At 35.5% G+C, this 16,956-nt stretch overlaps 1 protein-coding gene across 6 annotated transcripts in view; it reads right to left on the reverse strand.

Moving 5' to 3' along the window:
• ALG6 (ALG6 alpha-1,3-glucosyltransferase) overlaps positions 1-16,956 on the reverse strand; it is a 66,707-nt gene that overhangs the window by 16,962 nt on the left and 32,789 nt on the right. For 5 of the 6 annotated variants that reach the window (XM_025427912.3, XM_025427914.3, XM_025427911.3 and 2 more), the window contains 8 exons: positions 14,814-14,903; positions 13,568-13,656; positions 10,782-10,864; positions 10,076-10,140; positions 6,931-7,116; positions 6,220-6,355; positions 3,797-3,882; positions 1,863-1,947 (listed from right to left, as the gene is read on the reverse strand). In XM_025427912.3, coding sequence (XP_025283697.1) covers positions 1,863-1,947; positions 3,797-3,882; positions 6,220-6,355; positions 6,931-7,116; positions 10,076-10,140; positions 10,782-10,864; positions 13,568-13,656; positions 14,814-14,903 — 820 coding nt within the window. The remainder of the gene's footprint in view (positions 1-1,862; positions 1,948-3,796; positions 3,883-6,219; positions 6,356-6,930; positions 7,117-10,075; positions 10,141-10,781; positions 10,865-13,567; positions 13,657-14,813; positions 14,904-16,956) is intronic. The other variant, XM_035715747.2, reaches the window with a different exon arrangement.

The raw sequence follows: 16,956 nt of genomic DNA on the forward strand, positions 1-16,956 counted from the left end.
TCCTGCCACTAGCGTACATGGCCCCAGTTAAGAGAGCAGGGATGTTAGCTGTCATTCACTTACATACCAGTACCTAGAAAAGGACCTGGCACATTAGAGGGTACACAAAAAATACTATTTGAATAAATTAAATATAATCATTTTGCTGCTATATATCTATCAAAACTCACACTATCGATTACCTCAATTATAGACTTGTATTTAGAAATAATTCAATCTGTATTGAAAGGAAAACACTTCAAAATAATTATAATGGAAAAAAAATAATTATAATGGGAAATGTTTTCAAAGTTCTCAGAAATATTCAGTAAGAATTCAAAACATCAACAACAATAAGAATCATTAATATGAATCTTTTTAGTTTTTAAATATAATAGTTTATATTAAAACATAGCAAACAATAAAGTTAGGAAATTAAGAGAAAAAAAAATGTTTTTTCTGGCTTATTATCCTAAAAGTAATTACCTCTAATACTGCTACAGTTACTCAAATTCTGAAATTCCATTCAATTATCTTTGAAATATACCTTTATTTAGCATGTTATTCCCTAGAAAAATAACATAATCTTATGTAAGCTTGCAAATATTTCAAGTTAGGTCTAGTAATCAGAGCATTACTATTAGTCCTTCTATTCTAAAAAGTCCTATAGAATATTAACAGTAGATGACATAGAATGCTTAGAGTTTATTCTCAGAATGAAATGAGAAATTGTCAATTTAAAAAAAAGGCAATAAAATAGAAAAGAGGATCATGAAATCCTTTTCGCACCGTGGTACTCATGCACTTCTGAAGTATTTTACTATTATACTGTGTTCTGGCCTGTTTTTGAAATGCAATGTAAATAAGTGGGACACCACCCCAAAATTGAAACACTAATTTCCAAGATATCATCCCCTTGTAAGTCCGCTAGACTTTTGTTTTCATAAACTAAATTTTCTTGATTAAAAGATATTTTAAAATGTCATTTTAAAGACCAAGGCACAAAGGAATTAAATTTTAAATACCACAGAAATACAACCAGTGAGGAATTTGTAAACCCACTTAGAGAAGCCCAAATTTGTAGGAAGTACAACCAATTCATCTCCAAACACACACAAGTCATCTTCCTAAAACAGATCTGTCCCCTCTCCTCAAAAATCTTTTTTGGCTTCTCTGGCATACAAATCAAACTCCAATTTTTTCAACCCAACGTTCAAAGTCTTACCCAATTGGATCCTTTTCGACTCTTATCTCCACTATATCCTTTCCTAAACTCAACATACACACACACACACACACACACACACACACACACAAAAGTCACACAAATTGCATTATTTAATTGCTATTCCCAGCATTGCCTATCCTTTACCACCACTGTATCTTCAAGCTCTTCCTCCTGCCTTCAATCCTCTTCTGCTATATAACCTTCTATTCCAAATCTTGCCCAGCTTTCAAATTTTGGCTCCAATCCTATGTACTCTAAGAAGCTGTCTAAAATCTGCCCCCAAAGTAATACCTCCCTCTCCCACACTATCACAGCACTTAATGTGTAACTAATAGAACTTACTAATACCATCTGCTTAATAGCATAATTATTTGAACATGTCTATCGCTATTCTTTTCTTATTTGTATTCCCTCATTAACTAATACAAAGCAGAAATTAAATAGCTGTTGAATTAAACTGAAAGATTCTGATTATCCAGCCTAGTATACAACACAGTACCAAAGTATGTCAGACACCCAGTAAATGTGCACCAAATAAATGAATGTCTTATTTCCCAGTCCAGTAAATCTCGTTCAGAGCAAGAAAATAATTATCTGTATTTTTAAAAGATCAGCTGCAACAAGAATTAAATATATAAAGTAATGAGCAACTTACCAGAGTAAACCTGAATCCTTTGGGAGAGGGCTGAAGTGTTAATTTTATACATGCAGGAAGCAGGCTCAAAAATGTAAAACAAAAGCTAAAAACATGAATAAAAATAAAACATTTGTTTTTTTTTTTTGTAGAGGCATATAATTAAAACAAGGAAATATTTTTTATTATAAGGATCACATTACTTACCAACTTAAGTTTATTTCAAATGAAAGTTTTTTTAAGATTTATTTATTTATGATAGAGAGAGAGGCAGAGACACAGAAGGAGGGAGAAGCAGGCTCCATGCCGGGAGCCCAATGTGGGACTCAATCCCGGGACTCCAGGATCGCGGCCTGGGCCAAAGGCAGGTGCTAAACCGCTGAGCCACCCAGGGATCCCCTCAAAATGAAAGTTTTTTCATTTATTAAATGTAAATTTAATACCAAGTAACATTTAAATAAAACCACATATTGAAATATTGTAATATATGCATGATTATATAATACAGAAAAAATTACAGTGCTTATGTTATTTATAGAAAAGATATATAAAGATAGATAACTAAAATGAATTATCAAACATTCAAAAGTAAGAAAACACTACCAGGCATAAAGAGACAATATATGTAACACAAACATTCATGAAATTTAATCACAAGAGAATCTCTCACAAAAGTTGATTATCTGATTTTCCAGCCCATGGCAAATCAGAAAGAACAAGTTAGAAAGGGAGTGAGCAACTGCAAGAACTTCTCCTAATGATGGCTGATAGGCAGGGAGGAAAAAGAACTCAACAAGCAGAGCAAGCTGGATCCATTTAGTACCATGGCAAACAGTTTTTGAAAGGCCTAAGGACAAGTATCATAACACAATACAATAACTGGTGTTCCCACTGTTGGTGGCTTTGTGGTGTGCCAACTTGGCTTGACTGAACTATGGCTCCCTGAATTCTCTCTCTACTATGCTCCCAGCTACAGTGGGCTACAAGGGATATTCTCAACGGAATTCAAAAACAGAGAGAGGCAGCACCCATTTTGTAGCATACACACACACACACACACACACACACACACCTACCTTCTCTCGGTTACTCAGACACTAATCTTGGTGCTGCTGGGATGAGATTTCGCAGTTGTAATGAAAGTCCCCACTCAGTTAATTCTAATTTAATCAAAAGGGAGATTCTTGGATGGCCCCACTTAATCAATTGGAAGATTTTTAAAAGAGAGCTTAGGGCATCCCTAAACTCAGATTCCAAACAGCAACTAGGTTCAGACTGACTGTTCTTCCTTCCCCTTAGATATTGCTTCATGAATGCCTGCCTTCTGGACTTCCGGTTGGTTCAGTCAGACCCCACGATTATATGAGCCAATTCCTTGTTAATAAATTGTCTCTCTCTCTCTCTCTCTCTCTCTCTCTCTCTCTCTCTCTCTCTCACAAACACACACACACACACACACACTCCTCCTACTCATTCTTCTCTGGTTGAACTCTACCACTGAAAATCATGACTCTTCAAGATAATGTTTAATCGTGTTTAGTAGACTTTGTTTGAGGAGGAGGGAAATACAGAACAATCCAGAGAGATTATCATGTAATGTATTTCAAATAAAAGTTATGGTGTAGGGACACCTGGGTGGCTCAGTGGTTAAGCATCTACCTTCAGCCCAGGGCATGATCCTGGAGTCCCGGGATCGAGTCCCACATCAGGCTCTCCGCATGCAGCCTGCTTCTCCCTCTGCCTGTGTCTCTGCCTCTCTTCCTCTGTGTCTCTCATGAATAAATAAAATCTTAAAAAAAAAGTTTTGGTGTGTAGAGGGATAGGTTTATGTTATATGGAACACTGACTAATGAAGACCACCTCGTTTCCTAATGACACCAGCTAAATGAACTATTACCGTAACACTTTTAGAGAACAGTTTATACAACACTATATACAAACTTTGTATCTCTCACCTGATTATTATCTGGATGTGATGTGGCAAAATATCCTTGATCTTCAGAAAGACGCTGAAGCTGCACCAAATATTGGCTACTTTATCCTTAAAACAGATTTGTTAGTTTTACCTTCTGATATAATTGAAGGAAATATTAATCTCTATCAAAGTACAGCCAGCCCATAATCTCTAAATAAACTTTTGAGACACAAAGCTTTTGTTCACAATTTTATAAATAAGTTGCTTAAACTCTCTAAGGAACACACACACACACACACACTCTCTCTCTCTCTCTCTCTTTCTCTCTCTCTCTCCACGTTCTGCAATGGGAGTTGACCTAAATCACTAGCCAACCATAATCTAGACATTCCAAAGAAATGTTTGTTATTTTTCAAAGAGCAGCACACTACCCCTAATACTTAAGTTATTCATCTTTGGAAATTTTTCCAGGAAATCTTATTTCCTAATTTGTAGAATGTGTGTTTTCTGACCCTTTTCATCACACACCTGAAATTATCTCAAGTATAATCTACTAGCAACTCACAATGACAAGAGTTAATTGCTAATAAATCAAGGCATTTAAAGACATTAGCAGTTGTGGTAGGATCACTTTCAAAATTAAATTTGTAACTACAGCTCTCTGCTTGTGAAACCCATCCTCTACACAGCTGCTTAACTCACAGCTGTGTAAGCATAACATCAAGAAAGTAACTATCACTGACAACTGTACCATCCCACTTCCCTCTGTCGATCAAAGAAAAGGCTCTTCAGATTTTGAGGGCAGTAAGTGAACAGAGGTGGCCAGCAACACTATCAAACATGTATGATACCCATTTTTATGATTATCATGATAAATGCTATTTCTGAAGTGGAAAGCAAGGCAAGTAACAGCAAATAACCAAGCAGCTTAGATGGGGAATTAGTTTTTCTTTCTTTTTTTTTTTTCAAAGATTTTATTTATTTATTCATGAGACACACAGAGAGAGAAAGAGAGAGGCCAAGACACAGGCAGAGGGAGAAGCAGGCTCCATGCAGGGAGCCCGATGTGGGACTCGATCCCGGGTCTCCAGGATCGTGCCCTGGGCTGAAGGTGGCATTAAACCACTGAGCCACTGGGCTGCCCTAGTTTTTCTTTTTATAAGTTTTAAGGTTAGAGGAAATATAAAGAAGTTAACACAATTTTCAAGATTCAAACCACAGTTCTGCCAAGTACAAGCTACATGAATCTCTGACTTCAGTTTTCTGATCTGTAAAATGGATAGAGTAGCTACCTCAGAGCTATTATAAGATTCAAATAAAATTACATGTGAAGTGGGACACCTGGGTGGCTCAGCAGTTGAGCATCTACCTTCTGCCCAGGGCGTGATCCCGGATTCCCAGGATCAAGTCCCACATCGGGCTCCCTGTATGGAGCCTGCTTCTCCTCCCTCTACCTGTGTCTCTGCTTCTCTCTCAGTGCCTCTCATGAATAAATAAATAAAATCTTAAAAAAAAATAACATGTGAAGTATGCAGCACCTGCTAAGTAAGAGTGGTGACAAAAATAGTGATTTTTTGTGATTATCAGCATCAGTAGCACCAGTATCTCCATCAACACATAAGTCATATATTCCTGTTCCATCATGACACCAAACTCTTTCTTGATCTCTTTCAAACTGCTGGTACCATTCTCCTATAGATCCATTGAAAGATAATCTATAGCAATTTATATATTCAAAAATTAGAAATATATATATGTATTTCTACTTTTTAAAAGAAATTGTTTATCAAAAGCAAATTACCTATAAATATGTTGTCTCTAACCTTATTACAAGGCCTTTCTGTTTCATAAAAATGGTTTGTTTAATTTAATTACTAAATCTAAATCATCAAATTATCCATGTAATAAAAGTTTAACAAGAGTGATTAAGCTAGCATTAAATGAAATGAAAGATTCTCATTAAAAATTACAATGGATGAAAATTATATATGAATTATGAGATCTTACTGAAGCAAACATGATTATTAGTTTAATAAATAATTTCCTAAGACTAAAAAAGAAAATATAAACCAAAAACTACAGAATGTTTAACTTTGTAGCTGCAACTTCTCATGCTGTCTTTCACCATAGATTCTATTTCATTAGAAAAATATATCACTGAATTATGGATTTCATGATAGCATAAATATTATCTATTCACTTAATGTACTAGAAAATGCCAGCCAAGCTAGAGGTCATACACTGGATTAAATAACTGGCAAGAAATGACTCCAAGGAGAGCAGCTGAAGTTACTATTCCTTGTGTTGTCTTCTATATGAAATCCCCAGAGGCCACAGCAAAGGTAGTGTTAACAGAAAGGAATGATACTGGACAATAAATTTAATTATAAATAGAAAAAAAAAGAAAGAAAGGAGTGAGAAGAAAGGTTTTTTTTTTTTTGAGAAGAAAGTTTTTAAACATACCTCAAATAATCCACGATCAACTGGGAAGAGTCTTCTTAGAACTTGCAGCGTTTGCTCCCTTTCCGTAAAGAATGGCAGCCAGCAGAGAATGAAGGAAGCCACAACTGTACAAGCTAGCTTAATTAACAACACGAACCTAGAACAGAAATAAAGGTACCCAGTAAGATAGGGAGAGGTTAATCATTCTGAAAAATCAGTCTCAGTCTCACTAAAGATAATAAATACAAATGCATAGTAATGATAAATCTATGCCACTAACAAAGGTTTAATATGGGAGTCTACTCAAATCAGAGTTCACAATTATTAAAATGTATAAGCTCTCCAACAAAAAGACTATCACCATCTTAATTAACATTTAACTTTTATGTCTTTCCAATGCAGCCATGAAGAAAAATGTCAAATTAGAATGTATTTCTAATGAGTATAAAATGTAATATGCTCTAAATGGGTGAAATCCTATAGCAATGTTCTAACAAGCCAATCCACATTACCTCCAGTAAATGTACATTGATCAAAATATTTCTCTAGTTAGGAAGATTTAAGTAAAATAATATAGAACATGACTTAATCTCTCTTCCAACTCACCACACAGTCAACACACTAATAAGAAATCACATAAAGGCAAAATGAAAGACCACCTTCATCCTAGTAAGTATGCCAAATAAATTCTCTGAAGTACTTTAAAAATTCTGTTATTTAAAAGCCACTCACCCCTTTCCTTTCAGGCCTTTTTTAAAACACTTGCCAAGTAAAAAGCAAAAAAATGGCAAGGAATGGTAAAGTTCCATCTGTTTATAATTTATAGCTAAGCAAAATGCCAGTGAGCCTAGTAGGTCCCAGTCACAAGATACTCCAAGAACACCCCACAAAGCAAAGCCAAGACTCACAGAATTATATATGTTTCTATGTCAAGGAAATTATCTCAAAAATTGATAGATCTTGCATTTTATAGAGAATATTTATTATGTAATTTTTTAATTTTTAAAAAATCTTTATTTATTATTTATGATAGACATAGAGAGAGAGAGAGGCAGAGACACAGGAAGAGGGAGAAGCAGGCTCCATGCCAGGAGCCCGACGCGGGACTCGATCCCGGGACTCCAGGATCGCGCCCTGGGCCAAAGGCAGGTGCTAAACCGCTGAGCCACCCAGAGATCCCCTGATTTTAAAATAATATATAATGAAAGTTATTTCTAAGAAATCAAAAGTACTGAAGTGATAAATTATTAAGAAATTGTATATAATGGCCTCAAATATATTAAATTGACTGCTAAACAGAGCAACTGATTTGTTTAGATTTAAAAGACCACTAAATAGTTAACACATAGCTTTGTTTCTGCTAGACTATTTCACAATGTTAGTATAATATAACAAAATCTAGAGAATAAAACAATGATTCAGAGTAAAACACACACACACACTTTGTTGATATCATCACTTTCCTCAGGGTTATGAGATCAAGTCCCTAGTAGAGCTCTGCCTTCTGTGAGGAGTCTGCTTGGGATTCTCTCTCTCCCTCTCCCTTTGCATCTCCCCACACTCGCATGCATGCTCTCTTCTCTAATAAATAAATAAATCACTAAAAAAAGAGGTGAAAGCTCTAACATCTATCTAATAATAATAAGCTCAAGAAAGAGTAAAATGAGAAAATCTACAAAGAAATAATAGCATTTTCCAGAACTAAGGAACAGGAGTCTTCAAAATTAATGAGTCATGAGAGTAACCAAAACAATTGTTGCAAACACCTCTACCTAAACAAATTATTATTAAATTTCAGAGCCCAAAAAGTAAAAAAAAAAAAAAAAAAGTAACAGCAAAAACAGTAACAACAGATAATAATAGCAATATATACTCATAGAGAGCTTAGTATCTCCCAAGTACTATTTTATTTATAAATAATAATTACCTCAATTCTCAAAGTAAGCATACAAAGTGGGGTGCCTGGCTGGCTCAGTCAGAAGAGCACTGACTCTTGATCTTGGGGTTGTGAATTCAAGCCCCATGTTGAGCACAGAGATTACTTAAATAAATAAGTAAACATTAAAAAAAAAGCATACAGAGTAAGAGTAATTATTATCCCTATTTAACAAATGAGGAAAGTATACAGTGGTTAAAAAATGTGTCCCCACAAAATGACATAATCCCAAAAGCTTCAAGACTTTGAATTTAATCACAGAGGAAATGCCACGACAAATTCACCAGAATGGTTAAAATGAAAATGACTGATAGTTGATGAAGCTGAGTACCTGGAAGTCCCACATCATTTCCCTCTCTCTCTTTTTTTTTTAAGATTTTATTTATTCATGAGACACACAGAAAGAGGCAGAGACATAGGCAGAGGGAGAAAGAGGCAGAGGGAGAAGCAGGTTCCCTGTAGGGAGCCCAATGTGAGACTTGATCCCAGGATCCCAAGATCACACCCTGAGTCAAAGGCAGACACTCAAAAAAAAAAAAAAAAAAAAAAAAAAAAAAAAGGCAGACACTCCATCACTGAGCCACCCAGACATCCCTGTGTTTTCTCTTTTATATAAAGTCCAGCAAAGGGGGAAAATTAAACTATAGGATTAGCAGTTAGTATGTGGCTATCTTTGGGGAAGGAAGAGAGAAAAGTACTTGGGAGTTGTACAAGTGAATATAGGCAATGTTCAATTTTTTGACACAGGCAATAGTTTGTCAATACACTGAGCTACACGTTTATATGTTGTGCACTTTTCTATATAAGTATTACATTTCAAAGTAAATATCATTTTAAAAATCGTGTAAACAGCTTTTTTCTTATCAGTGTTTTGGATATTATCAGAGTATCAGATGGCCACGATCCCAAAATGCAAAGCAAACAAGTCAACTAGGAAAGTGGACCGAAGAAGGACTCTGATTTAAATCTTTTCCAAGTCCTTTGATAAATACACATTAAATTTGTTATAACTAAAACAGATTGGCTTCAAAAGAAGCTAGGGCAGCTCGAGTGGCTCGGCGGTTTAGCGCCACCTTCAGCCCAGGGCCTCATCCTGGAGATCCAGGATCGAGTCCCACGTCGGGCTCTCTGCATGGAGCCTGCTTCTCCCTCTGCCTGTGTCTCTGCCTCTTTCTCTCTGTCTCTCATGAATGAATGAATGAATAAATAAATAAATAAATAAATAAATAAATAATAAATAAAATCTTAAAAAAAAAAGAAAAGAAAAAGCTATTCATTAATCATGTTGCTATGGACTATGTCTTTTTTTTTTTCCTTTTAGGACAGCTAGGAACAGACAGTAACAGTTAATTAATACATCCAAAGACACACTGGAGAGCCATGTCCAGATTTATCAACTTTCCTCTAAGATCTGTTTGAATGTTCCTTATTTTACATTTCAAAAAATTACACACATAAAATCCACATAGATTCTAAATACTCGATTTTAGTTCCCCGAAGCTTGCATTTACCACTATCTGTAAGAGAAACATCTTGCTTTAACACTCGAAAAACTTTAAGACTCTTTTCCTTTTATCAGTGCTGTATAACGTTTACAAAAGATAGAAGAAGATAGAATTGTGATACCTCTTTAGAATGAGGAGAGCACAACCATACTTAGCAACCATACTCTTTTTCTAACTCTTCCAAAGAGCTAATCAGTGACCAACATTTTGTTGACAAGCCAAAGAGCAAAAAAGAGCAAGTCTACTTTCAATAAATCTGTACGTTACCCCTTCAAGTAAAAGCCTAGTGAAAAGATTCCTTTCCATTGTTGTGAAAAATAGTTTATGTAAGCAAGTACCCTCTCAAACAGGACATTAGTGGATGACAACATTATACACATTGAGCCTAGATTTCAAAATATGCATCTGACTTCATTTCCGAATTAGTAAAGGATACTGAAAATGTCCATAGTCGATAAGAATAAGGCCTGGATACAGCAATATGCATAAAGCATTAGCAATCTGTAAAGAAAAATATTGTGAAATAAGAAAGTAATGTTACTCAAATCAAACAAGGTAAAATTGCTGTCTGATTTAACACAGCGAATGTTTCCCATTAACCTCCTATTTAATAAAAATATTCCTTTTTATAAAACAATTCTCTAAATACTAAAGTTTTCATGGAAGTGATATGATACCTCCGTAAAATGGAAAAAAAATCACTAAAGGGTCAGAAAAAGCACTCTAAAGACATACAAATCAAGTAAACTAATTTACTGATTAACCTGTATAAAATGACCCAAAAGGATATCTGTTTAATAGGAATAAGAGAATAGTCAGTGACTTTTCAAAATGCTTTCCAGTTTAGTTATCCTCACAAGCCAATTCAAAATTCAGTTTTACCAGTAAAGTCATAATTAGCATGCTGTGCAATTCAGTAGTACAGAACTTCTCAAATTCAGAGCATCTTATTACTAGAATTGAACATTAAAATTATTAGTCTAAGGTAAATTGATGTTTTCTAAATGAAAGGTAATTGACAAAAGAATCACTGTTCTACAATTGCCTATTGCCCAAAGCATGGCTTCTGTAAGCTCTATACTTTAATAGTTAAGCAAATCAAACATTTCAGAAATGAAATTTCAAGTTGCTTTAAAACTTACCTTTTTCTTGGTTGAGATTTCTTTTAAACAACAACAGTATAAAACCACTGCAGGTATATAAATCAGCAAATCAGCAATGAATACTGAGAAAAACAAATCATTTCAAACATGAGTCCATTAGGATTCATAATAACCTATTCAGTGCCGTCCTTCCCCCGCCTCCAACCTCAAGTGGGAATTCTGTTAACAGAAGGCTCTCACCCACTCTGGACAATGCCTTTACATGTCTAGCCCCTTCCATTCATTCCCTTCACCTGTGCCTGATTTCAACTGCTATGGTGCTACAATTATGATTAATAAGAGTCTCTTAATTTTCTCTAATAAATTCACAAATTAAATCAATTAGGTGTATCCAAAATTAATTCCGTCTTTGCTCTGAGACTTAAAAATTAAGAATACTCAAAAGAACACACATTTTTTTCCCCCAGTATCTGTATACTCTAAATTTTCTGGTGTGAAGTATACCTCAAATGTGGCAAATTATACAAGAATCCTTCTAAATGTTAATATTCATAAAAACTGCATAAACTTTTACTAATTTGGAATGTTCAGTCCCTCTAGAACAAAGAAAAACAAATACAGTAAGTTCTTCAACAGTACAACATAGCTATCCAAAGAACCTATTTTTTTCTTGTATCACACTAAATGTAGTGTCCAGAATAAGATAAGCAACAGTAAACTGTGTTTTAGGTGCATGCAATCTATTTTTAGCCCTAAATGCCACATTTAAGATGACACTGAAAAAAATGGAATATATTCAAAGGAGCACAACCAGAGGCCTCAAACCATAATCACATTCAACAAGCTAGCCATCTAAGAAGTAGTTAACATATCTAAGAGTACTTAACCCGGAGAAGAGATGACTTCAAATGTCGGTAGAGTGTTAGGTATACAAAGGATCAGACTTGTTCTATGTAGCCCAAGGAAACAGAACCTAAAGTGATGAGTGGAGGTTCAACATAAGAAGGAAATGTTTAGGGGTGTCTGGGAGGCCCAGAAGGTTGGGTGACCAACTCTTGGTTTCCAATCCAGTCATGGTCTCAGGGTCCTGAGAGTGAGCCTCATGTAGGTTCCATACTCGGCAGGGAGTGAGCTTAGGATTCTCTCTCCCCCTCCCTCTCCCCCTCCCTCCACTCACAACAGTACATGTGCACCCACCCTCACTTTCTCAAAATAAATAAATAAATCTTAAAAAAAAAAAAAGGAAATGTTTAATGACTGGGGCTCTCTGAAAATAGAACAGAATGTTTCTAAAGATTGTGAGTTCCCTGTATATACAGGTGTTGGTTCAGAAGTTAAATAATCTTCCAGTGAGCATGCAGTTCAGAGAGGATTAAAGCACTGTCGGGTAGGGTTTGGGGGGCAGCAGAAAGAAAGATAGTCAAGATAATCAATTGGGGCTGAGATTCCATGACTGGATGAATGATAAAGAGAACAAACTCTGACTAAATTTAGACTAATGAAGGAAAAGGCAGCAAGGAGTATTAAAGTCTAAGTCATGCTAAGCTTTTAAAGAATCTAGGTGGGGGACGCCTGGGTGGCTCAGTGGTTGAGCATCTGCCTTCCATTCAAGGGGTGATCCCAGGGCCCAGGGATCCAGTCCTGCATCAAGCTCCCTGCGGGGAGCCTGCTTCTCCCTCTGCCTATGTCTCTGCCTCTCTCTCTGTTTCTCATAAATAAATAAAAAATCTTAAAAAAAAAAAAAAAAAGAAATCTAGATGGGGGGCATCTGGGGGCTCAGTCAGACTCTTAATTTCCGCTCAAGTCATGATCTCAGGATGGTAAGATCAAGCCCCTCATCAGGCTCCTCACTTAGGCTCCATACTCAGCATGGAACCTGCTTGAGATTCTCTCTCCCTCTGCCCCTCCCCCTGCTCACACTCACTCTAAAATAAATAAATCTTAAAAGAAGAAATCATCATCATCATCATTATCAACATCATCTGGGGCACTTGGATGGGTCAGTCAGAGGAGCACACAATTCTTGATCTCAGGGTGGTGAGTTCAAGCCCACATTGGCTGTAGAGATTACTTAAATAAACTTACACACACACAAAAAAAAAAGCTTTTAAAAAAATCTAATCTCATTACTTTCAAGCTCTTAGAATGCTCAATAAACATTTGTTGAATGGATTAACTAATTTAGCCAAAATGTACAGCAATACAATGTATAAAATACAACCAAAGGTTTACTTTAAAAAAGGTGAAAGAGATTTGGAATGAAGATATTAAAGCAGCAGAGTGGCTTAGTCCGTTGGGTGTCTGACTTCTGGTTTCCACTCAGGTACATGATCTCAGGTCCTGAGACTGAGCCCCCCCGCGTTAGGCTCAGCACTCAGCATGAGTCTGCTTGAGATTCTCCCTCTCCCTCTTCTTTCGCCCCTCCCACTGTTCACATTCTCATGTTCTTTCTCAAATAAATAAATAAATCTTGGAGAAAAAGATATTAAAGTACAGCTAAGCAACTAAAACTTCAATTTATGGCTATCTGACCTCAGATAAGTTATTAGCATCACTTAACTGTGCTTCTGCTTCCTCAGATTAAAGTAAGAATAATAGTATTTGGGTGTTGAAAGAATTGAGATAATAATAAATGTAAAGTACCTACAATGATTCCTTTTTATTGTTTTTTAACATATATACATTTGGTCATGTATTATATGTTTATATGTATACTTACAGTTATACAATATTACAAGTAAGAACAATAGAACTTTTTATCAGTTTGTCCAAAATTTTAAAAATCAATATTTGATTTAGAAAATCAATGCCTATTGCTCTTTTACCTGTAGTACGCATGAAGAGCTTATGTGCCTGACTCTCATATCCACGTGATGAATGGAGTTCAATCCAATCTGGATTTATGAATTTTGCCCTGAAAATCAACGCAGATATACATATACAGTATTACTCATCACTTTTAGCAATAACAACATCTAAGAACATATGAATCTATCTTAAGAAGTGGCCATTTCTCTTATTAAGTGAGAGAATCGAGGCTTTATGCTTTACTCTTTATTTAATCATGTGAAAGTGCCTTAAGCTATAACACAGGGTCTACCTCACTCACCTTCCAACAAAACCATGTAACAATTCGTGAAAAGCCCTACGTTTACAATTCTTTCAGGATAAAAACAATCTGATGTGTCACATTTCATTCATTCATTCACTCATTCATTCATTTACTTTATCCTTTGGTTACTACTAAAGGATAACAGTTGACAATAATAAACAGCTAATTATAAATCCTTGAATAAAACTAAACATAATTGTTAAAACTTTTCAACCATATTATATTATTCTGAATACTGAAAAGTATATCTGAGTATCATGAACTTTAGCAACTAACTTTTAATCCAGGAAGCTAATTTTTACAAAATATAAATGGTCTATTCCAGAAAAAAAGCTTTGCTATATACAACTAACCATGACATATTTGTGAGTAATCCATGTATAATTAGTAGTATCTCAGTTTCAACACAAAGATAGATTTTTACATTTCTTGTCTACAGCCATTCTACCCTGAATGTGCTGATTGCATCTGATCTCAGAAGTTAATAAGCAGGGTTGGGTCTGGTTAGTACTTGGATGGGAAATTTTTACATGTCTTTTAGCCTGCCCACCAAAGAAATTATGGAAACATTCAAGCTTTGATAGTTAACTATTGGATTGTAACTGATTTATAATCCAATTGCAAAGGTATAATAAACCACAATGTAAAAGTAGCTACAAACATCTATCCCCTATTCAACAAAGCCAGATCACAATGTTTCTTTACTAAATCTGCTAAGGGCATAAATATTTAGTTCCATTAAGGAAGAAAACTGGGGCATCTGGGTGGCTCAGCCAGTTAGGCAACCAATCTTGATTTAGGCTTAGGTCATGATCTCAAGGTTGTGGGGTCAAGCCCTGCATCGGGCTCTGTGATGAGCCTGGAGCCTGCTTAGGACTCTCTCTCTCCCTCCCTTTGCCCCTCCCTGCTTGTGTATGCTCTTTCTCTCAAAAATAAAAAAATAAAGGAAGAAAACTTACACATATGCACATAAAAGACTATGATAGGCTGTAAGAGGTGGATAATCCAATCCCCAATACTGCAAATTGTTATCACTACTGTTAAAATACCTGAAAAAAAAAAGACAGTAACATTCCATTAATTTTCAAGAAATAGATTTATACTTTAACATCTCATTTAATTAAAATGAAAAAATGTCATGCAAGGTAAAAAAAATTCATCTAAACTTTTGTCTATTCCCCTTCACTTAAAATTGTTCGTGAAATCACATTAAAAGCTTTTGAGTTAAGTAAATGATTTGTTGTCTAAACCAAGATACTCTTGAGAGTAAAAGAGTGAAAGAAGAAGTTATTAATAATTAAGCCATAACAAGAAATGTAAATCAAGATTGTCCCCAGCAAACCAGAACTTATTGTCATTCTATTAATAGAGTAAGTTGATGATTATATACAACAAAAAAATTCACAGCAAAAAAGACAATTTGCTTCTGATTATCTAACAAATTAGAGAAGCAATAAAAAATCACAATTTTAAAAAGTAAAAATATTGGCATGCCTGAGTGGCTTAGTCTGTTAAGCATCTGCCTTTGGCTCAGGTCATGATCCTGGAGTCCTAGGATCCAGCCTCACTGCTCAGCAGGGAGCCTGCTTCTCCCTCTCCCTCTCTGTCACTCCCCTTGCTTGTGCTCTCTCTTTGTCAAATAAATAAAAACCTTTTTAAAAGTGGGAGAGGACAGCTGGATGGCTCAGTCAGTTAAGTGTCTGCTTTCTGCTTAGGTCATGAACCCAGGGTCCTGGGATGGAGTCCCACATTGGGCTACCTGCTTGGCAGGAAGTCTGCTTCTCCCTCTGCCCCTCCTTCCACTCATGCTGTCTAAAATAAACACATACAAAAATTAAAATAAATTAAAATAAAATAAAATAAATTAAAATAAAATAAATTAAAATAAAATAAAATAAACACATAAACTCTTAAAAAAAAAAAGTAAAAATATCAGTGCCAAAGAGCACACAAAGATTTGATTTATGGAAAGAGAAATACCTCATGGAACAGGTAGACTTTTTTTAAAGATTTTTAACTAATTTCTATACACAACACAACGTGGGGCTCAAACTCACAACCCTGAGGTCAAATTGCATGCTCTACCAACTGAGAGAGCCAGGTGCCCCAGAACAGGTAGACTTTTAATAAGACTTTAAAAACAATAGGAGGGCAGGTGGTGGGGGTGAATGGGTGACGGGCACTGAGGGGGTCATTTAACGGGATGAGCACTGGCTGTTATTCTGTATGTTGGTAAATTGAACACCAATAAAAAATAAATTTATTATAAAAAGAATAAAAAAATAAAAATAAAACAATTCAACCAACTTATAATGAGAGCTTATTATATGCAAGATTTTGTGAATTGAAAATGAAAACTAGGTCTAACATCCATAAATTAATTGTCTCCTAAAGTTAGCCAGAATACGAGGGTACTATATACAATCACTATGACTGAAGAAAGGAAAACTAAGTTTACATAAACAGATTTCTTAATTATATCCTTTATAACTAAGGAGCTTCTTCTATCCAACTTATTTTCTCAGTCCTAAGAATAATTTACAGTAATGGAGACCAAACTATATAACCCACAAATAATCAGTGTTCATAACTCATTTCAAATGGGTCACAATGTTTTAGTGTCACAATCTCTTAATTTGGGATTATAATTTTTTTCTTTTAAATTAACATTCAGGGGACGCCTGGGTGGCTCAGCAGTTGAGTATCTGCCTTCAGCTCAGGGCATGAAGCTCCAGGGATCGAGTCCCACATCAGGCTCCCTGTGTGGCGCCTGCTTCTCCCTCTGCCTGTGTCTCTGCCTCTCTGTCTCTCTGTGTCTCTCATGAATAAATAAATAAAATCTTTTTAAAAAATTAACATTCAATTCCATTAAATAATCTATTGTTCATCTTCAGAAGGTCTGCTTTGCTTAGTCACATAAAATGTACGTTTGTACAGAAGGGATGGGGATTAATAAAATGACCAATGCATGCTACACAGCCAAGAAGCCTGAGCATAGGGTACTACAGTATGTACCATCTAGTAGTACTTGTCTACTCCAGGAGCAACATCCATGTGAACCATCTAGGTCCTATATCTGCTGGAACTTGAAGCCAAGTAGCA

The sequence above is a fragment of the Canis lupus genome, chromosome 5 (genome assembly GCF_003254725.2).
Source record: "Canis lupus dingo isolate Sandy chromosome 5, ASM325472v2, whole genome shotgun sequence".
Lineage (NCBI taxonomy): Eukaryota > Metazoa > Chordata > Mammalia > Carnivora > Canidae > Canis > Canis lupus.